This window comes from Lampetra planeri, chromosome 29, assembly GCF_965212315.1.
Source record: "Lampetra planeri chromosome 29, kcLamPlan1.2.h2, whole genome shotgun sequence".
Taxonomy (NCBI): Eukaryota; Metazoa; Chordata; class Hyperoartia; order Petromyzontiformes; family Petromyzontidae; genus Lampetra; species Lampetra planeri.
Genome location: NC_136135.1, coordinates 7,121,734 through 7,148,076, shown reverse-complemented (window position 1 = coordinate 7,148,076; position 26,343 = coordinate 7,121,734). Strand labels below are relative to the sequence as shown.

General features: G+C 49.3%; 1 protein-coding gene across 1 annotated transcript in view; it reads right to left on the bottom strand.

Moving 5' to 3' along the window:
• LOC144728641 (homeobox protein PKNOX2-like) overlaps nt 1-26,343 on the bottom strand; it is a 172,445-nt gene that overhangs the window by 68,569 nt on the left and 77,533 nt on the right. The window contains exon 2 of the mRNA XM_078608205.1: nt 3,135-3,239. Within this exon, the coding sequence (XP_078464331.1) occupies nt 3,135-3,218 (84 nt within the window). The 5' untranslated portion in view covers nt 3,219-3,239. The remainder of the gene's footprint in view (nt 1-3,134; nt 3,240-26,343) is intronic.

Here is a 26,343-nt window from a genome sequence, read left to right as displayed (position 1 = left end):
TGTTATTTTGGTTGCCGACCCCTGGTCTAGCCTATGAGGTCGCACTCATTACACACAAAGGGCTTGCCACAAATGAACCGCAGTGCCTTGCTGATCTCGTCAAGGAGCATAAACCACCATCACACGAACTGCGGTCATCCTCGCAGCAGCAGCGGCTGGCTTTTGGCTAGCCATCGAACAAAGACGGTGATTGAATCATCACGCGCCTTCAGATGCGCTTCTGTGGCCGTCTGGAACGCTCTGCCGTCGGATATTAGGAAGCCGCTGGAGCTTTGCACTTTTAAATCTAGGTTGAAAACTATTTTCTTGACAACTGATTTTTGTGTTTAGTTTGTTGTCCTTCCTCCGCACCTCTGATTAGCACGGTTGGCTACATATGGTGAGAAAGAAATTCAACATACCTACATATATAACAAACGCTGTGCAGTCTACTGCAATAAAATTCAACACAATAATGGTACCGGATCGCAGTACAAATACATATTTCTGTGAACCAGACACAGATTCCAATCCTAGGAAAGCTGGCGATCCTAGGTGTGAGGAACTATTAAGGCCATCGCAGTACCATACTCGACTTGAAGGGGTGGCGATGTTTACACACTGCACCAGCTGCGGTACCCATTTATGGCTGAGTGGACGTAGGGGAGGGCCCAGGACCAGTTAAAACATACGTGACTGGTGCTGACCCGAGAGCGGGAATATAAAACGGGTGACCAGGTCCGTAGTGCAGTGTCGCTACCGCGCTTTAGGAAATGCGTACGGTGCAGGGAAGAGTTAAGGCGCAAAAAGGTAAAAGTTTAGGCTTTTTTGAAGTGGCAATAAAAAAAGTATTAAAACGTTTGTGGGTGCTTCCTCAACCCTAGCCTGGGATAATTAAGCAAGCCATACCGCGCTTTGCTCAGGAGGCGGGATATTTAATCTTGATCTGACGCGGAGCGACCGGCAGCGAGGGCAAAGACTTCCCCATCCCTCCTTCTCCATCCCCATCCCTCCATCTTCATCCTCACCCGTACCCCCCCCCCATTACCACTCTTGGCAAACACCCCCCAATGTATACAGTATCTGAACTGGCTCTGGGCCTGTACTTTGTGCGGTGTGTCTACATCGGCACCCATTGAGAGTACAGTAGTGTGATGGCCTTCTTAGGTTCAACAACAACAACAGCAGCGCTTCACCACTGAGTGGCGGTGACTTCACCACGGTGCTTGTGCAAGGCTAGATGCACTTTCAGGCCATGGGAATTGTGGAAAGCTCGCTGGCAGGAGATCAAGGGCCAGACCTAGGTGCCATGGGTTGACTAACAAAGACAAAGATCCCCCGTGTAGCCTTAACAGACTGTTGGGGCAATGCTGTTAGCAAGGGCCTACGAAGGCCGGCACGGCACACAAGGGGGTAGCTGGCCAGCACCAGATCAGCTTTGTCTCCCTAGCGGCGATGTTTACACACCGCACCAGGTACTCATTTGAGGCTGAGTCGACCTAGGGGAGGCCCAGGACCAGTTCAGATAATCGTCACTGGTGGTGGCCCATGAGCGGGAATCGAACCCGGGCTACCGGGTTTCGTAGCGAGCTAGCTTTCTTTGTGCCACCAAGTCCCAGACTTGGCATCTCCCCGTGCCCCTTTTTGGAGGGCAGTTGTTTTGGGAGCGACGCTCCTGCGTGGAGCTCGGAGGCTCTCTTCGGGAGCCCAGTTGAGCATCTCACTTTCTCTCACCCTCGATGACAGAGCGTGCGTCCCCCGAAACGTCGGACGCCGTGCGCAAAAGGGACACGCGGTGGGACCCAAAAACACATTCGATGGCTCGGCTCTGACACCGCACCCGCGAAAACTTCCGTAGCTTTAGAAAGGCGCGTATTTATTTAATTACTTATTCAATGACATTACAATATTTCTTTGCCACCTCACCAAGCTATATTGACAGAGCCATTGAGGCCTATGACCAAAGCGCCTGGGATGCACCGAGTTTTCCCAGGATCGTCCTTCACCGAGGCAGCTGCTGTCTTCCTAGAGCAATTCTATGCCATCACATTTACGCTCCCAGCGTTCACCGACCAGCACGGTGAAGTATGGTCAGATAACATCTACGACCCACACGGCAATGGGCAGGCCCCTAATCCAGCAGTGGATTAATGGACGAACACGGGAGTACCAATGAGGCGTGGACTGTGGATACAGCGATATCGCTCGGTGGTGCATTGTTGTAAATTTCGAGAATCCGCAATAATGTTCAGTTGCACTACAATGCGGGCTACTTGAAAAAAAATACAGAATTGTATTGTTTCAGATTTACTTTCATTGCACGTTTACTGTACAGCTCAAGTTACAGCTAACCGTGCTATCAGGATTCATCAAAATTCCAGATTTGTTTTTACGTAAAATATCACTGCAGTATACATTATTAAGACTACTCTGCTTGTTTACCCGGGAAATCCTCACGGAGTCTCAAGACTTTTTTTTCTAGCAGAATTTACAAAATGAGCTACAATCCAGTACTGTATTATTGTACCCTGTATTATTGTGAAACTTTCAGCAGTCACACATATTCAAACAATCATCTAGTTGAGGGATACTATTTTTAAGAGTTTTGTTTTTAGCTCCAATTAAGTTTTTGGTGATTTCTCAGTTTCTAACGGAAGCATTAATTTCCTATTACAAGATCATATTGGTTTCCTTAAAACTTCAACATCATGAATCTGAACGGTGGTGGTGGTGGTGGCTGGCCAATTGGGTGCGCCAAAGCAGAAATCATATTAGGGGGCCTCCCCTTTCATTTTGTAACTGCGAGTGAGATGACAGCAGAGATGTGGGCAAGAGATAGAGATGTGGGGCAATGAGAGAAACATGGAACATTTTAGAGAAATGTAGACATAAGATACAGCTGTAGTGCATTTAAAGAACATAGATATAAATGAGACAAATGTATGTGCAATGAGAGAGAGATAGACACGAGACAAATATTAAATTAGATGAGAGACGACTGACAGACAAGATAGGGAATTGAGAGATGAAGTAACTTTTGATGTTAATTAGCTTTTGTTGTTGCGTTGGATTCAATTTTTTTCATGAACTCAGCGTTTGCTGATGCCTCGCGCTGCTGTTGGATGTGGAAGATGGATGACCGAATGCAAGCCCACCTCTGGTCGCTCTTGATTGGACGAATGAGCCATGCCCTGCTGTGACATCACTTCCTGTACTGCCAGGCATGAGGCATGTTGCATTGTGGGATATCTTTCAGAACCCTGGAAAGCACATACATTCACGACAAGGTTAATCACACGACAAAGACATTCATCCCATCCACATGCGTGGTCATGAAGAGGCATAGAATTATACGATATGTTACCAGATTCTCTGGATTATAAGATGGACTTTTTTTGCCTGTATTTTAAAGCAAAAGTTGTGGGGTGGTGTACTTTAAAATCCAGAGTATCTGATAACCTGGAGAATGTGTTACAGTATAGTTGTGAGCACAAATACATTTTAAATGAGTAACATCGGGCAAATGGTGCAAAAAATCTGGAAAACATATAACATTGTTCTTAAAAATACGAAATAAAAAAATATTTTTTTTATCCGAAACTCACCGCTACTCTCAGTAGATATTTATAATAATGAAAAACAACCAGAAGCAGGCGTACATAAGAAGGCCACCACTAGACGTATCTATAACTGTGTCAGCCCCTGGACATGTCAGTGGTGTATAGTGGCTTGCCGACTCAGTGGTATTTCAGATATGTTGAGAATTGTGCCAATGGTAGGAGGCAAATGGAAATAAATTTCAGTCTTATGATGAGTAAAACAAATATACATGTAGTATTGCGCTTGCTTAGTCAGCCAACAAGATCAAGTTTCACCCAACTCAATGCAATCAAACATAACAGAAAATTACGGCAAATAGTTTATTTTTTTTACAATAACATCCACTTCTTCAAGCGGTGATTTACATCTTCATGCAGTGGTTCTGCAAGGCATTGAAAAAAACTAAGCGAAGCGTATGGCCCCAAGTAGCTCATGGGGGTCCCCCCCTCCCCTGATTTCAGTTGAGCAGCCAAAGTCGCCCAACTTAATCATTGCCCCTTGCAACTACGTTGGCTACACCGAGGAAACTGAAATGGCGTATTCAGAGGATTGTAACGACCAATCGCGTGACGAAAGACTCCGCCGCCACACGTGTCGCCGAGCAGATCGACGCTCTCTACTGTGAACAACCAGTTGCGCAACTGCCTCGCAACCGGTTGCAGAGACGTCCACACACGAGCGATTCACAGCTGCGTTGCGACTTACGCACACGCCTCGCCGGTGCGCCGACCGGCGCTCGGGATGCTGGCTACTAAACCAGGCTCAAACGTAGCCCAACGCTGGCGGCGTAGAGTCCACGCACAAACATCCTCCGAACGCGCGTGGTTCTTCTTGTCGGAGTGTTTATTGGCCGTGTAAAAAAAGCCCTCGCTGTAACAAGTAGGCCTTAAGCCAATTTTCTGCAAAAAAGGGGGTTATTTTTCAACTAAAGCAGGAACGCCGGCTTTAATAAGGCCTATCTGTATTTTAACCGTGCAACCATTATGCCATTAGGTCGGCTCTCGCTGCTGTGCACCGTAGTGCCGGGGCGAAAGTAATTGAAGAAATCTCACAGCAATGAAGTGACCACACTGTGGCTCACACGTATGGGCGGGCGGTCCATCACCAGCCTGCTCAATACTTGTAAATAATGACCCAGTGCTTATATACGTTTTGGGGGGGTTTTTGGGGGGAGGTTGAGAGGGGGAGGGGGAGGGATTCTGAATTCCAAGTGTTTTTTCTTCTCCGAAAACCACTGAGCAAAGCAGCCTCGGCATCATATCAACAGCCACGCACACCAGCGACATCTCCTCGCCATTCATCACTTAACCGATTTCTCCCGAATTTATCTTGCTTACATCATTACCTTTGCTGTTCATTCACTTAATGGTAACAATTAAATGCCACCTCCATTCATTTTAATTCTTCTTTCATACGTTCTCACAGCTGGCGCGTTAACGGCTTGTTCGCAATTCTTGGCATGGCAACGTGCGTGAATGGTACTCGTCAACGTGTTCGACTACTTTTCCTATTCAGGATCACCCTTGACACGCTGGCCACAAAATGACATCGTTCATTAACGCAACACGGTAATTAAATTCGATACCCCAGCGATGGAGCAGTTATTTCCCTAACTGGAGACAAATTGACCACGCCAGCAAAATGCCTCTCGTGTTTCATAGCAAAGCTGCCACTCGGCTACATCAGAATCAGAAAGGGTTTTATTCGCCATGAAAGTTCGCACAGACAAGGAATTTACTTTGGCAGGAAGGTGCATACATTCAACATATAGGAATCTTAAATCTTAAATAAGTGGTGTACAAGTCTAACTATACTAAAGGTACAAAGTCTAACTAATACTAAGGAACTAAAGTATGTAATAATTGAATTTTAAAAAATATTAAAATATACAATAGCTATAATATGCAATATAAAATAACAAAAATGCAAATAGGGTAACAAAGTGCAAATATGGCAGGGTGTCATTGTACAGATATATTGTTAAAGTCAGTTTGAGTGTCAAAGTCAGTTTGAGCCCCTGGCCTTGTTGAAGAGGCCAGCAGCGGATGGGAGGAAACTGTTTTTGCAATCACAAATAGCCGACCCGACCTCAGGGAATACTAGGACCGGTTCAGATACCACTGAACTGGTCCTAGTTTTCCCAGCCACAACAGTCTGGTAGAAGAAATAATAGATCACGACGTTTCGATCGCAACACAAGCAACCGTCTTAAGGTGAAAAACAAGAAGACGGTTGCTTGCAATAGATCACGATCAAAACGTCGTGATCGATTATTTTTTCTACCCACGTGACTTTACCGAAAGAACCAAAGAGTATGGATTCCTGCGGTCACGAAAGTATCAAATCAAGATTTGTCTGGAACAATGTTTTCCGAAAAATTATTTCGCCACACCGCATTCGTCAATTCTCATTTCATCCTCGCGACACCACACTTCGCCCTCACAGGTTTATAGGGCACATGACGGATCGGCGTATGTCGTACCCCGCAGCGGTAGTGCCGCATGCAGGTAATCCCTGCACCAGTGCTGCCCCCGGCAGACCTTCCGGAAAATATCGAGAGTGAGAAATGAAGGGCAATGTCCAGCGGCCGTTGGCTCGCGCACTGCGATTGTGTCGGTGCACCTCCGTGAAACGTCAAACTGCGACACTGACACCCTCCAGTAATGTGTTTTTTTAATTCTTCTTCAACTTATTCTTCCAGATAACCAATACAGAAGAAGACAACCTGATGATGCAGGCAGTGATGAGAAGGAAACTGGCACTGTTTGGACACACGTGTAGGATGGACAAGAACAGGAAAATGTAAAGTGAGTTGTTTCGGAAAAATGGAAGGAACCGGAAAGAGAGGAAGACCTAACAGAGAACGGCTTGACGTCGACATAAGAAAAGATCGGTGCCAGAAAGAAGTGGTCACTACTTGAGCATATTGGCACAAGACAAGAGGAGAGTGAAAACAAATGTAGAAATGTGCAGTGAACACCTATGGGCTCTCTGCGCATGGATCATGATGATGATGACTACATTGTAGGAATCGAGTTGCGATTGAAATCCGTTATTATATGGAGGAATCGATCCTGGTGAGAAAGGATTAGAATGTATATTTATACTGGGAGAAATACGATGAGCTATGAGGCTCACAGATGCTGTAACAGATTCTGGGACACACGGCAGTAAAACTTTGCACACACATGTGGTTGCGTGCGTTAAGAGCCGATAAAGTTGTTGTTCCTGCAGGTTTGCATTTGTAAATTCATTCCAGTCGTCCCACAACGCTCAACATTACGGGGGGGGGGGGGGGGGCTTTAACCTCACAGATTTCCCTTAACGCTACGGCATCGAAAAAAATTCGGGCGAATTCTTTCAACGATGGGCGCTTTATTTTTGGGGGGGGCCCGTAACCACCGATCGCCGTGGGTTGCTCGTCGCAAACCTCCCCCCAACTCGCGGAGGCAGGGTGAAGGTCCATCAACGGTGGCGTTATTGTATTTTAATCTGTTTTCCTATTGGGGGGGGGGGGGGGGCGGAAGGGGACGCGTGACAGAAGCGCAAGAATAAATTGACTAGAATCATACGAAGACAATGAGGCATATAATGGTCTGCTTGAGTCCAGGTGAAAAACACACGCGCGCGCTATACTGTGGCGCACACTCAATGCTCACCGTTCACTTACACTCATATCTACCCAACAGAGACAATGGGCAGCTCACCAGCATTGATATGAACCAGCCTGACTCTGCTGATGAGACGATAACATGTCGAAATTTCGATTTAAAGCTTTCGTGACTGCAGGGATTCATCTTCTTGGTTCTTTCGGTAAAGTCACGTAGAAGGGAAATAATAAAATAATAAAAATAAAATATAATAAAATAATTCTCACAGCCCATTCAGACGCTGTCTTTCCGACAGACCTGTTCTTCACCTGAGGACGGCTGCTTGCGTTGTGGCCGAAACGTGGTGAGAATTGTATTTTATTATGTTTTAGTTTTATTATTTTATTATTTTCCTTCTACGTGACTTTACCGAAAGAACCAAGAAGAACATGTCGAAACGTGTCCAGATTTTGCTTGTTGTTGAAATGAACGCCGCTGGAATTATGCACTCCCAGAAGGCCCTGTGGCCAACGTAACGTGCGCAAATAAAAACCTCCTCTTCTTCTTTTTTTAAGTAGACAGACGGATATGTGGAGGTGTATTGTTTACGTGAGACTGCTTGTTCAAATCATCATCAGGGTTTAACCCAGCCCATCATCATTAGTGACCCTCAAGCAAGAGTAAAACAAGTACCACAAAGCGATGACCATAGCACTCTGTGGGAATATAGAAGTGGATGTTCTATCATCTGTTCCCTGCCGTGGGAATGTGACATTTGCATCATTTGCTGCTCAGCACCACAGAATGCTTGCTTGAGCATGGGACCACTTTGATTGACAGTCTGATTTAAAAAAAAATCCATTTAACTTGTTTGAATAAGACACATGCCGTTATTAGCACCGTATTGAGTGTATTATTATTTTATTATTATTGTTTGGCTGGCTTTCTACGGGTAATCCATGCAGCTGCTCATTCGCATGCCCGTGCCAGTTCATCACTCACCCAACGGCCCCCCACAATTCAATACCGTCCGCACTGCGGTGGACACCGACGCACCGAGAAAATGAATTTAGAATCTTGGTTTAAACGTGCATAACTCCAGCGGCTTCCTAATATCGGCAGGAAGAGCGTTCCTCCAGATAGCCGCGTAAGCGCGTCCGAAAGCGCCACGTGATGCGGTGAGCGTCTTTGTTCGATGGCGAGCCAAAAGCCGCCGCTGCGACGGTGACCGGAGTGCACGTGACGGTTTATGCTCCTTGACGAGAGATCAGCGAGGGATTGTGGTTAATTGGTGGCCAGCGCTTTGCACGACAACGGACGGCACGGCAGAAGCTCAACGTACGTACGATGCACCACCGATTAGCACAGTTGGCCATGTACGGTGGTGCGAAAGAAGTTCAACATACCTACATATATATAACAAACGCTGTGCAGTCTACTGCAATAAAGTTCAACACAATAATGGTACCGGATCACAGTACAAGTACATTTCTGCGACGAACGTCTCGATCGTCGACCCCGACCGGATTGTTCCGTGGAGCCACGCGAAGGCCCAGCAGAGCACCTGACCGATCGTCGACGTCATCCTCGAACCCGAGGCATGGGAACGGGAGACCCCGGGGGCGGGGGGGGGGGCAAAAAGGGCATTTTAAGCCCTGCTTTGCCCGTTTTGTTCGAAAAAGTGTTGCTGTAATCTCGGTGATGTAAGTATATGATAACAAATAGCATTTTTTTTGTTACATCGAATCATTTTGATGAAGGTTTCAACTTAGGGGCCATCCCTTTAGTACGTACGCAGAGAGGGGGGAGGGGGGTAACCCAAATGCGTACGCTTGCGTATGGGGGGTCTACTGCCAATGTACGTACGCATAGGAAACGGGGGGGGGTGGGGGGTGAAGCCTCGATAATAATTTTTGGCCTTCAAATGAGTCAGAGAGTCCTGCGGTGGACTATCTGTTTGCTTAAACAGGTTAATATTACTGAAGTATTGGAAATGACGGCAGGAAACTCCTTGACGGGAACACACTTCTTTTATTAAATCTTGACTTGTAACAATACAACGCGTGGCCTCTCTTCTTCACAATGCGCTTCTCTTGACTCTGGATTCTGTGCTGCTGGCTCTCTGTGCCTCGTGTAGACTCCGCGCCTCGGCTACACTCCTCTCTCGCCTCGTGTAGACTCTGCGCCTCTGCTACACTCTCCACTCGCCTCGTGTAGACTTTGCACCTCTCTCGCTGGCTACACCGTACACATTACTCAGCTCGTGTAGACCGTTCTATCTCGCTGGCTACACACTATACATTACTCAGCTCGTGTAGACCGTTCTATCTCGCTGGCTACACACTATACATTACTCAGCTCGTGTAGACCGTTCTCTCTCGCTGGCTACACACTATACATTACTCAGCTCGTGTAGACCGTTCTCTCTCTCTGGCTACACACTATACCGTACTCTCCTCTACTCTCCATTACTCTCCTCTCCGGGCTCTATCTCTGCACCTTCGTCTTCATTCTTAGATGGTTCCACTTCTGCCCCCTGCTCCTCTGTGCATCACCTTATATACCCCTTCTTCCCGGGAGACGGAGCGGATGCGGACCTCAACGTCGGCACCGCTCCTCAGTTACCCAATCCCCACGCGCTATCCCTACGATCCGGTTCCGCTCAGCGCGTGTTTCCACTCCCCGACCAATCACACCGCGCTGCTACCCGATCACTCCTTCTGGGCGCGTCACCGGCACACAGCCAATCAGCAGCACTACCCCCACCCGCGCACTGACGCCTGCTCCTCCCCGTCAGCGCGCGTCACCACACACACACCCGTACATACGCGCTGGCACACGACATATACACCCAGCGCGTATCACCACTACATTACTAATCCTTGATCGTTTCTGCGTGGATTAAATATCGGCCGTTCTATAGGATTTGGGGGGGGGGGTGCGTCAAGCGTACGTAAGCAGGTAGTGGTGGGGGGTAAAAAGTCCGCGTGCGTACAGGGAGGGGGAGAGGGGTCAGGTTTTGACAGATTTTTGCGGACCTACTCAATGGATGGGCCCTTAGTGGCTTGGTGGTAATTACCCGCCACCCCCACCGCCCCCCACTCGCGCACGGCCATGAGGCATTCTGACCTCGAGGAGTCCCTGGGCGGCCCTGACGAGAGGGCACAGCGGCGGCGCACACCGAGGCCCGGTGCTCACATCGATTAAACAAAAAAAAATTCAGCAGGTAAGGCCCACTGAGCTATGAAAGCTCTTTTTTTCAGAAGCAACCTGGCCAGCACAATTGATATCTCAACGAAGTGGCTCATCACGTGGAAATATCTAGCGGCCAAACAGTCTGAACGCGTGGTGCCGATTCTAAATGTGGAGAGGAAGACCGGAGGACCCAGAGAGAAAATCCACGTGACCACAAGGGGAGAGAGAGACACGCAAACTCGAAATACACAGCAGGCATCAGGGTCGGGAGCGAACCCACGACCTCCTGCATACCAGGCGAGGTAGTTAACATCTCCTAGCCACCGTGATGATGATGAGAGAGAGAGAGAGAGATGCACAAACTTCAAATACACAGCAGGCGTCAGGGTCGAAAACGAACCCATGACCTCCTGCATACCAGGCGAGGTAGTTAACATCTCGCCGCCGCCTTCATCCTGGAAGGGAGCCGCGGCATCGTCACTTCTCACACCCAAGCGCGGACCACTCTCCCCGCGGGGGTCCATCGATTATGTGCTCGCTCTCTCTCGATCTTGCGGCCGCTGCTATGTAATGACCATCGCTAAACCCGCCGTCAAGCGCGCCGCAACGCCAAGCCACACCTTTGATCTTTAATCCGTCCGGCGGACCGCTGCCGCGGCTCACTTCAAAACCAATATCACGCAAGTCCCCCCCCCCCTCCTTCACTTCTCCACACAGAGCGTAATCCATAAAACGGCGGGGGGTTGCCTCCGAGGGGTTTTTGTCTGTATGAACATTTCTCGTCGTGGCAGTCTGCAAACAGCCCAGATCATTATTGTGCTTTAATCCCGTCAATCTAAATTTCACCAGTCACCGCGGCAGACGTACATCCCGCCGAGTTAACCCCTCGGCTGTAACCCACGACGGACGGACGGCTTTTGCTCCAGTGACACTGCAAGGAAGAGGAATTGCTGGAATGTTTCCGGTAAAACATACACAAGGCGTTCGCACAACCCAGAAAACGGCTGTTACACGACGATTTCTTCCTCCGGCGCCCGGACACAAGGGTCAGCGAATCGCGGCGGAGGGTACAGAGAATTTGCGACGATTCTGAAATTAGCCGGCACAATAACAGTAAAACATTCGAAATCCTCATTAGCTCCAGCATGATGACATAGTTTATTAAAAGTGCGCTCCGCCTTTATTAAAACTTCGCGGGTTCTTTACGACCTGCGCGACCGCGTGCTCGTTATTCAAACGAGCAAGCCGCCTCCACCACCACCCTGACTGCGACCGCGGGGATTGCGCTCGCTTGAGACCCCGAGGTCCAGTGGGCCAGTCGGGACAATGACAAGAGGGCCCTGCCCCGATAAACACTTGGCCTACGTCCTCTCGAAACCACTCCGTGGCTATCGCCGATTGTCGCCCCCAAATGGGTTAATGTCCGAGCAGTGTTTGGCAGAGAGTCCGCGGGATTAATTGCGGGCAGGACCCGCCAATGTTCAGTGCGTTTAACGCATCTCGTATTGCGTGGCGGGCGCGCGCAAACCCGTCCGAGCCGTAATATTGGACGCGAGCCAGAGCGAAAAGTGGCACTCGAGTTTGGAGAAGGGAGTTCTCGTCGCATCGAGAGATGAACCGAGACGGCCGTGCCGCCACCATCGTCACGCGCGCTGCCACTCACCGCGACGCTAAGTGAACACAGTCTGGCCTCGCATGGCGCAGTCAGTGGTAGTTGCGTTACTGAAGACCACCAAGTCATGGAGAGATCGCGTGGTAATTAACAAACATTGATTCAATGTGAATCAAGGGGTTAGGGGTAGTCGAGTTTAGAAAACGTCGCTGACATTTTTCGTGATAATTTGTTGTGTTATTGATTTTTACGTGTTCTTTTATAATTATTACAAAGCGAGATAAATAACAGATATAGGCACGTGGTTAGCATCCCGGAGCATCCAGCAGCATCCCGCCTTGCGTGATGCTACGCCGAGGCAGCCGCCCGACTGTTTATTAATGCTCGCGCGATGTAGTTCTGTTCACTCAATCGCGTTATGTATCCAATTCGCATCCGTGCTGTAAAAAAAAAAAGTGTTCCCTAATACATTCAATTGCGTTCTATCAAATTCGCGTCATGAGAACGCGATGATTCATGGGATGGCTGGAAGGTGAATCTCGTTCCACTTCCATTGTCTATGAACAATTTCGTGTGCAGATATGAAACCCATTTGTGTTTGTATAACAAGAGCCACATTTCAGGTGTTTTAGCATTGAAAGAGTTTGTATCCAATGATTAAGAATCCTCCAATGGAATAAATGTTTTTAAAATATGTATGAAGAGTAACGGAGTGGCAAGCCAAGGATTCAGAATCATAATCTTGAATGAAACTGGATGAATCTGATGAGCTACAAAGCTCTTTTACACAGATGGTCAAGTAGGGGTGGGTCAGAACGTTACAACAACAAACCAATACAAAAACACGATAGGATTTCAAAGTATAGGACTAGAATGCATTTCAGAGCCCGTCCACCGAGAAGATGGAGCGAAAAATGCTTAAAAGCTCATGTGCAGGTGCTTATTGTATCGCGGGATCATGAGGGATGGTGGCGGCCTTGGGGTGAGGCTTCATCCAGCAGTGGATTGACCATGGGCGTGGCGACGATGAAAAACTTCAAAACAATCCGCGAAAATGAGCTGCGCTCGGACACCGTAAACATCGCGAGACGGATCATGAATCTTGACGGCCCTGCTCCCGCCGATTATACAACACACGCTGAAGTGGACATTCATTTTAATTATCATCTAAATGTCAAACATCATTGCTTTGCGCCAGTTTTGCTCGGCTCTGTGTGTGTGTGTGCGCGCGCCGAAGGATATCTCCCAGCTCGCAAGCCAAGCGCAAAGAATAACGGACCCCCGCCGCTTGATATGCTAACCCGTCCAACGACAGCCCGAAATTAAGCCACGTGGTAACTTTATGTTTAGGCTAAGGGTTAATGTCCGTGTGCTGGGGTTAGCATTAGGTTAGTAAACCCATTTAGAATAAGCGTTTGGGTTCAGTGTGGAGGGGGGGGGGGTGGTTGCTCGCCGTACCCAATGAAAGAGAATGGGTGTTGGGGGGGCGCGTACGGACCGCAACAGCGCAAAAAAGCAGCCACTTGTCTTCTTGGTTCTTTCGGTAAAGTCACGTAGAAGGGAAGTAATACAATAATAATAATATGTTTTTTAAATTATTTTATTACTTAATAATAATATGTTTTTTAAATTATTTTATTACTTCCCTTCTACGTGACTTTACCGAAAGAACCAAGAAGATGAATCCCTGTAGTCACGAAAGCTTTAAATCGAAAAGCAGCCACTTGGTTAAGCGTGAATATTTCCGGCATCAGAATGCAGCCGGAGGCGGCGTTTCCCTTTTCAAACGAGCAATGGAGTGACAGCCATCTGTCCCCGCCACTGGAGGCCCTTGAAGACTGCTAGGGGTGCCAGACTCTGGCTCGAGAGGAGAAGGCAGCGCGGCAAGTGGACTTATCTGTACGGGGGATGTAGCGTTGGCCCTTGTGTGCGGTCCTCCCCCCCCCCCCCCCACGTGTGACAAGCACTCGTCATTAATTAGGTGGAAGAAAAAAAACATCTAAAAATGAAAACCCAATCAATGTAGGCAGGAACCTCCTGAAAAAGAGTCCTTGGGTCTCAAGTGTGGATTTCCTGGATAGCTAATTAATTACTAACTGGATAAACAAACAGGTTTAGCAATTCAAAGACACACCAACCCATTCTTACAATTGTACATCGCAGCACAAAGCTTTCTCGGGTACAGAACGTGAAACTGAACTCTCGTGATTCAGGGTCGCGATTCCACTCAAGAATCGACGGCTCTTAAACATTGTGATGCACCGTGGCACCTGCCATGGCTGCAGAGATTGTTGTACGCAGATGACAGACGGCATGTACGCGAACTGGAAAACATCGATGATTAAGCAGTGCGGTCGGACGCATGTGCCCGCTCAGCTCAAGAAATTTTACGAATCAATGACTCGGTGCATTGTTCGACCGCTAATGTAGTTTAACAATTCATAATGACTGACTTTACCTGCTTACCTGCTGTTAAAAAAAAAACACATTTAAAACTCAATGTGATTTCCCTACTCAAACGAGCATTGAGTGGTGAAATTCCACATTCCCACGGCGGAAAAAATGGAGTCTATCTACAGGACAACGCCCTGTTGACTTAACCCCCCACAAAGTGGTCCTCGTTTTAGCGACCCCGCAAGGATGATTGGCCAAGCCCACCAAGAGGATATGAACTCGCAAGCCGCTCACTCTCTCGCCGAGTCATTCGGCCAGGTTTTAATGAAGCCAGCAGCCCGACAATCGGGCGCTTGAGTATCTCGCATACGCAAAACACTTTTGTTTTTTAAATGGGGCTATAAATTGAATGAAAATATATGCAAGCGCGGCATATGGTTTTTAATTCTATTTTATTGTCGTTGAAGTGTAAGCGGGGGGGGGGGGGTTATTTGTATTTTCTCCAACGCCGATTCTTTACAATGTTTACAAGTGGAGCCCCGCAATGAAATTAAAAGTCTCGCGAAAATGCAAACACCCAAACATTTTTTACGGACAACATTACGCATAAGCACCGTGCATGCCCTTATTTCGCAGCCGGTGCCTTATTAACCCCCTGGAAATTAAAGCAGTAAACATCGGGGCTCGCGAGCACTGCCAACGGCGGCGCGAGAGGCGCGGACATTAGCGAATATTTTCACGCGAACGCTTCGGTCGTGACGCGCGCTCACGAGGACGCTTTATACCGAGAGGCGCAAAAATGTGCGGCATCAAAAGAAAACCTCTCCCCGTCCAGGCGCGAGCACCTTTGTCGTGCCATTCTTTGTAACTGGTCCTGCCCCATCGGCCATCGCCTCCCTCCTGCAATCCATCCTGGCAAGGCGCGCTAACTTTTCATTCTGGAAATATGTGCCGTTTTCAATTTACATTTGCTCCTTTGTCTGAAGAATCCATCCATCCCTCCACGCTGCTTTGTGCGTTCTTCAGTTTTTGTTCCGTTTTTTTGTGTTAATGACCTCGTTTCTGAACTAGAAACGCGGCAATAAGATCTCTCTTATTTTCCGCACACACACCGACGCGCACACACACACACACGCGCAAAAAAGACAAAGATCCCCCGTATAGCCTTAATAGACTGTTGGGGCAAGTGCTGTTAGCGAGTCGCACCTGTGAAGGCCGGCACGGCACACGAGGGGGTGGGTGGCCAGCACCACGCACAGCCGCCTTTATCTTCCTAGTGGCTATGTTTTTACGCACCGCACCAGGTACCCATTTGAGGCCGAGTCTACCTATGGGAGGCCCAGGACCGGTTCAGACAATTGTCACCGATGTTGGCCGTGAGCGAGAAGCAAACCAGGCTCTCCAGGTCCATACCGCACCACCGCACACACACCACTGCCACACACACACACAAAACACCACCGCAACACACACACCACTACGATGTGGCTGGGCGCCAAATTAATTCCCGAAACAGCATCGCAGCGATAAACTAAGCACCGTGTCCAGCAAATCTAGGCCCCCCATCTCTGAGCGATCCACCATCTCTATCTAATGTCGCCACCGTACGCCCAGGCAACTGTAAAAACGAATTTTTTTTTTTGCACTCGAAGGCATCACAACCAAACAAAGAACACGATCCAATAAACAAGTGAATCAACTATAAAACACGCGCATCCTCCTCCCCGCAGACACCCTCCGCCCCCTCGTGTCTGTTTCATTAAATAAAATCTTTAATTAGGGTCTCTCCTCCCACGTACGTTTAGAGATTTCAAATCACTTAAACCTATTGTTCCCAATGCTCTCATACCGCATTATGATGCATTATCTGCTCTTACAAGTCTATGCCCCACAAGCCTATCGGAGGTTACATTCACAACGCCGTGCAGCCTCAACAGACTGTTGGGGAACATTGCTGTTAGCGAGCACCGCGCCCGACCACCTTTGTCTCCCCAGTGCCGACGTTTCACACATCAAACCAGGTACTCGTTTTGAGGCCGAATCGACCTAGGGGAGTAGGACCAGGGCCGGTTCAAGCAATCGTCACCGGTGTTGGCCGTGAGCGGGAATCGAACTCGGGTCGCCGGGTTCGTAGCGCGGCGTAGCGCTAACCGCTGCACCACCGCTCCCCACGATGTCCGTCAAGCGTTGTAACGGACACGATCACCGTCGCCTCACGGAATCAGCGACCCGAGTTCAGTTCCCGGGCGCGGCCGACATCAGCGGCGAGTGATACGCAGGCCGCTGCTGGGATCCAGCTTCACCAACCCACGCGGGTGAGCGTGGCGAAGTATGGCCAAAACGATCACCGTGGCCGAAGCGGCCGTGGGGGAGGAACAGCGGATTGACCAACGGGCTGAAAGCTCGTGAACATCACACCGTGGATGTCTATTTGTGAAGAGGAGACTTGAGATGGTGCAAGCAGGGTCTTTCTTCTCGAGGCAACTGGCACCGTGCTTCCACCCACCATCGAAAACCAACCGACCTCGAACCCTCCAAATCCCGTCTCCCGCCCGTTTTAAACACTCATTCCCTTAATTCTAGATTTAAAGCTTTCGTGACTGCAAGGATTCATATTCTTAGGTTTTTTTCGGTAAAGTCACGTAGGTAAAAAATTAAAATTAATAAAAGTAAAATAATAATAAAATAAAAATCACGACGTTTCGGAGGCAACACGGTTCCACCTGAAGACGGAAGCTTGTGTTGCCTCCGAAACGTCGTGATTTTTATTTTATTTTTATTTTACTTTTATTAATTTAAAATTTTTACCTACGTGACTTTACCGAAAAACCGAAGAATACTCATTCCCTTCTCGGGTTTGCTGCTAATCCTCCTGGGGGCAAATCCGTTCAGTGTCCTCCCCTCAGCAATCGGATTGGGTGGCGTACAGGGCAGCGCCACCGTGACCCCTAACCCGCGCTCCCGTGACCCTTAACCCGTGGTTGTGTGGCATTTGTGTGCGAGGATGTCCCGAACATACTCGACATATGTATGCTGAACTTCTTTCACACCGTGCGTAGCCAACCGTGCTCATCGGAGGTGCGGGGGAAGGACGACAACAAACTAAAACACAAAAATCAGTTTTAAATCTAGATCTAAAAGTGCCCAGCTCCAGTTGCTTCGTAATATCGAAAGAGCGTTCCAGACGGCCGCGGAAGCACAACCAAAAGCGCGCGACGCGGTGCCCGTCTTTGTTCGATGGCCAGCCAAAAAGCCGCTGCTGCCGCTGCGAGGGTGAGCCGAGTTTGTGTGATGCTCCTTGGCAAGATCCCCAAGTTGGTTCATTTGCGGCAAGCACTTTTGTGTGTGTAACGTACGGTGCGCAACAGAAGTTCAACCTACGTGCATGCCAGGCACCTCCGATTAGCACGGTTGGCTGCGTAGGGTGCGGAGGCAGTTCAACGTCTGTACGACACGTTACATCTCCGCAGAGCGTCTGCGAAGATGCTAGCGCTGGGACCAAGGGTGCAAAGCGTGTGCTGTGACGTTCAGGGCGCGAATTAAACGCTTTTACTTGGGGTTTATTTTTTTATTTTAAGCTCGTTTCACGTAAAAACGCTTTTTTTTCGCAGACGTAAGAAGATGAAAGGAGCGACGATTCACTCAGGATGTACGGGAATGCTGCTCTGCGGCACGACCCTCTGGGCCAAATTTCGCACGTTAATTACCTTTCCCAGCGCACGGAGCCACACGCAACGCAGACGGGCACACGCACCAACAACAGCCGCAATTCGCCCCTAAGCGACGGCGACGTCACCGCAGCGCTTGTGCCAGGCTAGGTGCACTTTGAAGCCGTCGCGTGAAGTGTCGGAGGCTCGCTGCTGGCAAGAGGTCACGGGGACTGACCCAGGTGCACCGCCTGCGCTCCCCTACTGCGCGAACTCGCTGCGTTTTATCCGCCTGGCGTGCCACTCGTTGTTGCGAGCATCGCTCCCCCTATACCCTTCATTGCTGAAGGGCGACTGCCTCCAAATACCCAGTCGTGTCCTCTAAGAGCCTCCGCCGCAACGGCTGATCTTGACACCACGGGTATCGGTCATTGCCGTAGTGTAGCGGTTAGTGCGCTGCACTATGAACCCGGCGGCATGAGTTTGATTCCCACTTACGGCCATAACCAGTGACGATTATCTGAATCGGTCCTGGGCCTCCCCCCTACGTCAACTCAGCCTCAAATGAATACCTCGGTGTGGTGTGTAAACTACGCTACGAGGGAGACAAAGGCGGCCGGCCGTGGTGCTGGCCACCCACCCCCTTGTGTGCCGTGCCGGCCTACATAGGTGCTCGCTAATGGCACTTGCCCCAACAGTTTGTTAAGACTATACGGGGGATCTTTGTCTTTGCCGTCGCTACACACACACACCGACATACGTGTGTGATGGCTCCCCTGGTTCAATTGAGGAGCCTCGCCTTCAGATGCCACGTGTTCCCTTCTCTCTTTCCCTGTAGGCATCAGGACACTGGTTTTAATTTGGCCCGCGGAAGTGGATATCACAGATCCCTTCCAGTGACATCTGGTCCACAAAGTAGAGGTCAGCTCGTTGCCACCCGCTCTGCGTATGACAGCAATGTCCGTCGCACGACATTTCATTCCCAGAGCTATTGGGAGGAGCTGCCAAGCTCACCAACGTGCTCCGGTTGAGCCTCCGAGAAATGCCACTTCACAATCGCACCGCCCGACATCATCGATTCACATCCACACGGGAGGTCTACCTCCAACGTCGGTGAAGTCACTTAAACGCCGCTTCATTAACTAAGCCTCATACACTCGGAGCGCTGTGCCGCAATGGATGCGAGCTGCAATCGGCAGCAGGATACGATGATGAGCGACAATAAGGAATGCACACACGGCAGCTCTGACAAATCCCACCGCCCCCCGCCTCCACCGATCGCTCATACCCCTCCGGCTAACGTCTTGAGAGAGCGTGCGTGTTTATCTAACACCCAAGGGCTGTGTGCACCTTCCTCCGCAGGGCGGGCAGCCGGCAACGCGCACTCCCCGTGTGTGTGGGTGGCACGCGGGCATTGTGGAATATCTCAGTGGCAGGCACTACGTCAATGGCCTCCCTACGAATGTAAACAGAATTGACGAGATCCAGATGAATGGATCCCTCTGTAGGACGTGCAATGTTCCACCGAGCTGATGTGTATTATTATTAATAGAGCCGTGTTTTTGTCTTCATTTCGGCCTTCATTGCCTTGTTGAAGCTGCTGAGTTTTTGAAAAGAAAAAACCCTTCCTGGCTTTCACATTGGGTGAGCGCTGCACGTGAGAATGGTTGTGGATGGGGAGCGGTGGTGTAGCAGTTAGCGCTACGCTGCGCTACGAACCTGGCGACCCGGGTTCGATTCCCGCTCACGGCCAACACCAGTGACGATTATCTGAACCCGTCCTGGGCCTCCCCTAGGTCGACCCAGCCTCAAATGAGTACCCTGTGCGGTGTGTAAACATCGCAACTAGAGAGACAAAGGAGGCCGGGCGTGGTGTTGGCCACCCACCCCCTCGTGTGCAGTGCCGGCCTTCATAGGTGCTCGCTAACAACACTTGCCCCAACAGCCTGTTAAGTCTATACGGGGGATCTTTATCTTTGGACCCCCTCCACCCCCCCCCCCCCCCCCGTGAAATCTTAGAACTCCGTCCTCATTTCGGTTATCCCAAATGTCAGAATTCCTTCCCGAATTTAGGCGGGCAATGGGATGACGACGCGGCGGCGTAAGGGTGCGCTACAACAGGGGGCTTGCGATGCAGAGGCCAGCCAGCTCGAATCGAGCTCCCAGCCCAGCGGTTGAAGCAACGGTGTAAACTCACCCACTCATGCACCCAGCCACTCACAGAGCCATCACTCACTCACTCACCCACCGACTCCCTTCACCCCCTAAACCAGGGGCGGGGAACCTTTTTTCTGCCAAGGGCCATTTTGATATGTATAACATAATTCGCGGGCCATACAACATTATCAACTTAGAAAATTAGCCTGTTATATTTGGTCAAACATTTAATTAACTCACCCCTAATGTGATGGCTGGAACTGCTTCTCTTTGGCGAGGCGTGTGATGTTAGCTGGCATTGATGATGTTGCTACTCGCAACTGCTTCTCCAGGTTTGCTCCTAGATTTATAGAATTTCGAGTCCCGCCTGCGGTTGCCTTGGCAGGGTCAGAGCAAATGATTTTGCGGGCCTTGTACGGCCCGCGGGCCGGACGTTCCCCACCCCTGGTATAAACAATGGGGTACAAATCACAGTTGGGTTGACCGGCAGATCCACGTGTGGTGGTGGGGTAAAGTGTGGGTACTCCAAACCTCTCCCAAGACATCAGGCCGGTGGTGGCAAAGTGGGCCACACACAAATACAGAGGAGCCCTCTAGAGCTCACGTTAGTGGAGGCACCTTCTACCAGCAGTGGCGTGAGCGGGCAATTGCAGGGCTGCGCTTTGTGCCTTTCCATTTTAATGTATATATGTATTTTCCCAATGTAACACTTGAGGCACACACCACAGCACGATTGGTAGACGCACCGAGCTCAAGTAAATTTATCCCCCCCCCCCACTACGCTGGGAGAAATGCACGTGAATGATGACACCTCTGTTGATGACAATCCAATTCACAATTATCCCCGGAACGACCTGGCCGACTTTCTCAACTCGGAGCTCGGCCGAGTGGATGTTCTTGCCGGTTCCGTGGCGCGTGCAAGTAAAGCGGAGCGCCCGGAGGAAGCTCCCCCCGGACAGGTACGAGAGCGCGACGCCGTCTCTCTTGGGATCGCGAGCTTCACAAATATCTGTGGGGGACCCAGTGCCGGATTATCCGAGTAGCAAAAGTAGCTACATGTGCTACGGGCCCCGCACTTTCAAGGGCCCCGCGCTAAATTCTTTCAAGCTGTCAATTCTGGTTCAGTGATTCTGCACTTGCTCTATTACTATAGCACTATACTGCCTTTTATGAACGACTGGGTGTTTAAGGTTAGCGGTTTGTCGTATTATCTGGCTGTATAGCAAATGAAAAAATACAATAACTTTACTGTAAAAAATGTTTGTTTTAATATTTACGTGGTTTTTTTTTATTCAGGGTTCCTTTATAACATCATGCTACAGGCCCCGCACTAGCTTCATCCGGCACTGGGGGGACACCACCGTGCCCCCCCCCCCCATCTCCAACATCTGCATCAGAAAGGCCTTCACACCGCCAGCTTGCACCGTCTGCGATCGAATCAGCCGCAATGAGTCCCCATCTCCTGAGATCTCGGGTGGCGGTGGTATGTACATTGAACTTCTTTCACACCGTACGTTGGACAACTGTGCTAATCGAACGGGTGACAGGGTGTTACGGGCTGTGCAGGGGGGGGGGGGGCTATGTGCTGGACAACAAACGGCAGAGCACGTCGTCATCTACTGCTGGACAGTACTTCTACGCCGACATCATTGTCCGTGCGTCTCGCCTTCACCGACCCGGGCTACTCAAGTGTGAAGTGTGGCCAGGAAAAACCCAGCACAGCGGCAAATTTCTCAGATAAGGATGTCAACCTATTGAATGGCCTTAAAACAAATACGTAAATAAGCTATTAAATACACGAGTATCATACTAACATGAACAAAAAAACTCGTAGATCAAAGCAAATATTAAATATGAAAGTATCTCATCACATTATCTCCCATCACTTTCTCTTTTAATCTCGATGCAGTCGTTGTAGAGTTCCAGATGCGGTTCGTGGTTAGCAACTATCGCGAAGAACGAGGGCGCACTGTACACCGTGCAGTATTGTCACCGCGACCCCGACGCTCCCGCAAGCACGTTCACATTTCTCCTGCACGGTGCGCGTACCGCAGCCTTATCACGCAGCTTAAGAACCAGAGCTCGCAACCGGGTACACGATACCCGTACCCTACCCGATACCTGGCTATTCGTACCCGGCCGGGTACGGGTACCCGGCCAGGTACGGGTACCCGTTTGCGACCCCGGTGCGGCCGGGTACGGGTACGGGTAGACCGTGAGTCACTGGTGAGTAATCGTTTGTCACTCATTTCCCAACGTCTTGTCTCTTCTCACAATTCAAGTTCCTAGAATCAACCCACCCGCGCCTGCAACATGGCTTCATCCCAGAGGTCGCAATCGGGTACCCGATACCCGTACCCTACCCGTACCCGGCCGAGTACGGGTAGGGTATGGGTACGGCCGGGTACGGGTACGGGTACCCGTTTGCGACCCTGGTGCGGCCGGGTATTGGTACGGGTAAGGAATCAAACGGTGACGAAGAAGTTTGCGGGACAGAGACACGGCGTTATTCCCCCCCAGGGGGATTTCTGTCCCTTGCTTTGCTCAAATCTGAGCTCGTTCGTTCAAAAACAGGGAGCGCGTGTGGAGGCTTGGGAGACTTGCGAGATTTCTCAATGGGACCGTGTAAATATTTATACTTTTGTGACATTGAATTGTACATCATCCGAAGTTCAACACCGAGCCAAAACGTGATCCAAAGCATGCAGCAGCAGCAGCGCCAAAACAAAGTTAAGATGTTCTATCTGCCCTTGTTAGGTTAGGTATATAGTTTGGATTGCCGCGATGTAAATTTGTCACAATATGTCACAAATAATCACGTTCACAGTTGACACCAACAGCAACTTATGGCTTTATACCGCGCCAAATAACGTGACAAATGACTCGGAGCGCATGTCGCCATGTCGGTTTCCCGTAACTTTGCCATCGCCATTCACAACGCGATTGTATTTTGTTTGCGCTTTGCTGTGAAAATCCAGGCTGCTTAAAGAGAGTTCTTCAACCGCAGTTCGATTGAAAGAGGCCTCCTGCCTGAAGTCGTCCCATCACTGTAACTGTGCAACGCGACAGTGTTTGTGCCGCACATGCTTCGTCTGCGAGACTGAACGTAACGAATCAAATGACATCAACTCTGAAAATTGTTGTTTTATAACCATCACGCCGTCCATTACTGCATTTTACAAAGTTCTGTACGTACTAATTTACTGGGTATAGTATTAGATATTTACTTAGAAACGAACTATTATGCTCGTCTATTAAATAAAATGTCTTAAAAAAGAGCATCCATAATAATCACAATGTTTTAAATAGCGGATGACATGATTAGTGAACGACATGATCAAGCATCGCGCGCTTTCAGATGCACTTCTGCGGCCGTCGTAACGCTCTTCCCTCCGATAGTAGGAAGCCATTGGAGCTATGGACTTCTAAGTCTAGATTAAAAACTAATTTCTTTAGTACTTCTTTTTGTGGTTAGTTTGTTGTCCTTACCCCCGAGTAGCATGGTTGGCAACGCACGGTGTGAAAGGAGTTCAACGCAGAGGTGGGACAAAGTCATTGTTATGCAAGTCCAAGTCGAGTCGCAAGTCATCAAATTCATGACTCGAGTCTGACTCGAGTCCAAGTCACATGACTCGAGTCCACATCTCATAGGTGGGACAAAGTCATTGTTATGCAAGTCCAAGTCGAGTCGCAAGTCATCAAATTCATGACTCGAGTCTGACTCGAGTCCAAGTCACATGACTCGAGTCCACACCTCTGGTTCAACGTATATCTTATATCGTCATATCGTGGCAACTCTAGTAGGTTGGGAGACGTTGCAAGTTTCATTTGCTGTATTAAAAGTAGGTGACATTGGCCTTTTCCAGGACGCATCGCTAGAAGGGATTACACGAACGACGGGTCAAGGACAATAACGGAGTGGCAGCCAAGGCACGGAACACGTACCGGGAGAGTACATCCATCGAGGAGATGCAGTAACAAAATACGTTAATGAATGGTTGCGCCGCAAGATGACAAGGTTGAGGAGGCTTTGGGGAGGCCTTCATTCAGCAGTGGATCGATCATGGCTGATGATGATGGTACATATCCAACAGACATTATGTTGTGTTCACGTCCGAACAAAGAACTCAAACTGGCCGGGTGGCTCAGAGGTCAGAGCTCCAAGCCACTGAGATCCTAAGTTTGAATCTGCGAAACCACTCCAGATTAAAACCTGGGTTTCAAGTGCAGCAGCATCTTGATGGGCTCAGCCCAGTCACCAATGGCTGAATTAAAAACAAATTCAAAACACACTTGATCAAATTTCAGCTACGATAAGTAAAACGAAATATTTCGCGACTGCCATGCAAAAGATATTTCTGTGTCGCCACGTGTACGGGTAAAGGAGGTTTATGTACGTTGGTAGAACCTGGTTCTACGGGAGTCGTTGCCAGCGACTACAGCTTTGCCCTGTGGACGCTGGCAACGACGACCAAATAACGGAGTATCATCCATAAGGTTTTTTTTAGGGTGAGATTGCACATATAACGTGTCATTGAACCCGCCACCACCTGACACAGCCAATTAGTAAGGTTTGTAACGTAAAATAAAACATGCCAATTCGTTACGAGTTCAGCACACCCGTGTGTTGGAGAGTAAACCCAGGACATTTATAATTCGAGTCCCGTGACGTTTCGCCAGTAATTACAACCAGCCTCGTCAGGCGACAGCCAGAGTTGTGGAAACATCCTCCTGTTTCGGTCTTAAATAGAGGGGTAAATGTGATGTCGTGACCGTGAACCAATCAGGTGTGATGAACAGAGGTGGGCGGTTAATGTAGTCGTATAAATTAAAATGGATAACTTTTATTGGTTTGGTTATTCAAAGTTCATTATGTATGTACATTACTAATTTTTGGGCCTAAAAATCGTCTCAAAGATGGGCCCCTCTGCCGTTTTTGGGCCCAAAAAGAGTCACAAATTTGGGCCCAAAGAGCATCACTTGAAAGTAGTTCTCTCTCCTCGCGTGGTGGGTCCCCTAACGCAGTGGCGCTCCAACACTTAGCACGGTTGCCTACGTACGGTGCGAGAGAAGTTCAACATACATCCAACACATTGCTCATTGCATACTCCCCACTACCAGACCCTCTCTCCACCGTCCACACCCCCCCACCCCTCGCAGCGTAGACTGAAAATAATTACAAAATTAACATTTTGATTACATTCACATGTAATTAACACCTACGACACTTAATAACTTAACAAGTTACGAAATATTTACAATTTCACATCGGCTCGGAACGGTGACCCCCGCGCTTCCATACCCAGAGTGACCACTGCCCTCCCCCCGTCCCCCCTCTCCCACTCCTCGTGGCATGCGCACCACAGGCTGGGGGCCACTGACCTAAGAAACGAGGTTGCGCATTGCTGTCCGAGAGTTCTGGATGTTTCATCTCATTACAGGAAACTTTCCAGTGAAATTGGGAAGTGTAAAAAACATGTAAATAAAAATCAAACTTTTCATCATCAACAACAATGTCTCACGTGCCCCCCCGCCCGCCCCCTTCCTCTCTCCCCCCCAGAGGTCGCAACCGGGTACTCGATACCCGTACCCTACCCGATACCCGGCTACCCGTACCCGGCCGGGTACGGGTACGGGTACCCTTTTGCGACCCTGGTGCGGCCGGGTATGGGTACGGGTAAGGAATCAAAACCCGTTTGCGACCTCTGCTCCCCCCCCTTCCCTCTACTCCATAACTGAAGATCTTCCTCCCTCATATTCCCCCCTTCCCCACAAATAAAAGTACAGGTAACCGTGCCAGTGAGCCCAATCCCCCTCCCTCATCTAAACCCAGGAGAGCACAGAGTTCGAGCCTCGTGTCCCGCGGAGTTTTCTGTACCCGCTCCTCTCGTGGAAATACAATGAACAAAAAAATTCGAGAAAAAAATAGATGTCTCAAGTGATTTGATGTGAAGGGTGATGCGGTGGCTAGGAGATGTTAACTACCTCGCTTGGTATACAGGAGGACGTGGGTTCGATCCCGACCGTGACGCCTGCTGCTGTATATTTGGAGTTTGCGCGTCTCTCTCTCACCCGTGGTCGCAACGATTTTTCTCCGCTCGCTCCGGTTTTTCCCTCCACATTTAGAAACACGCACTTAGAGTATTTGGCTACGATACATTTCCACGTG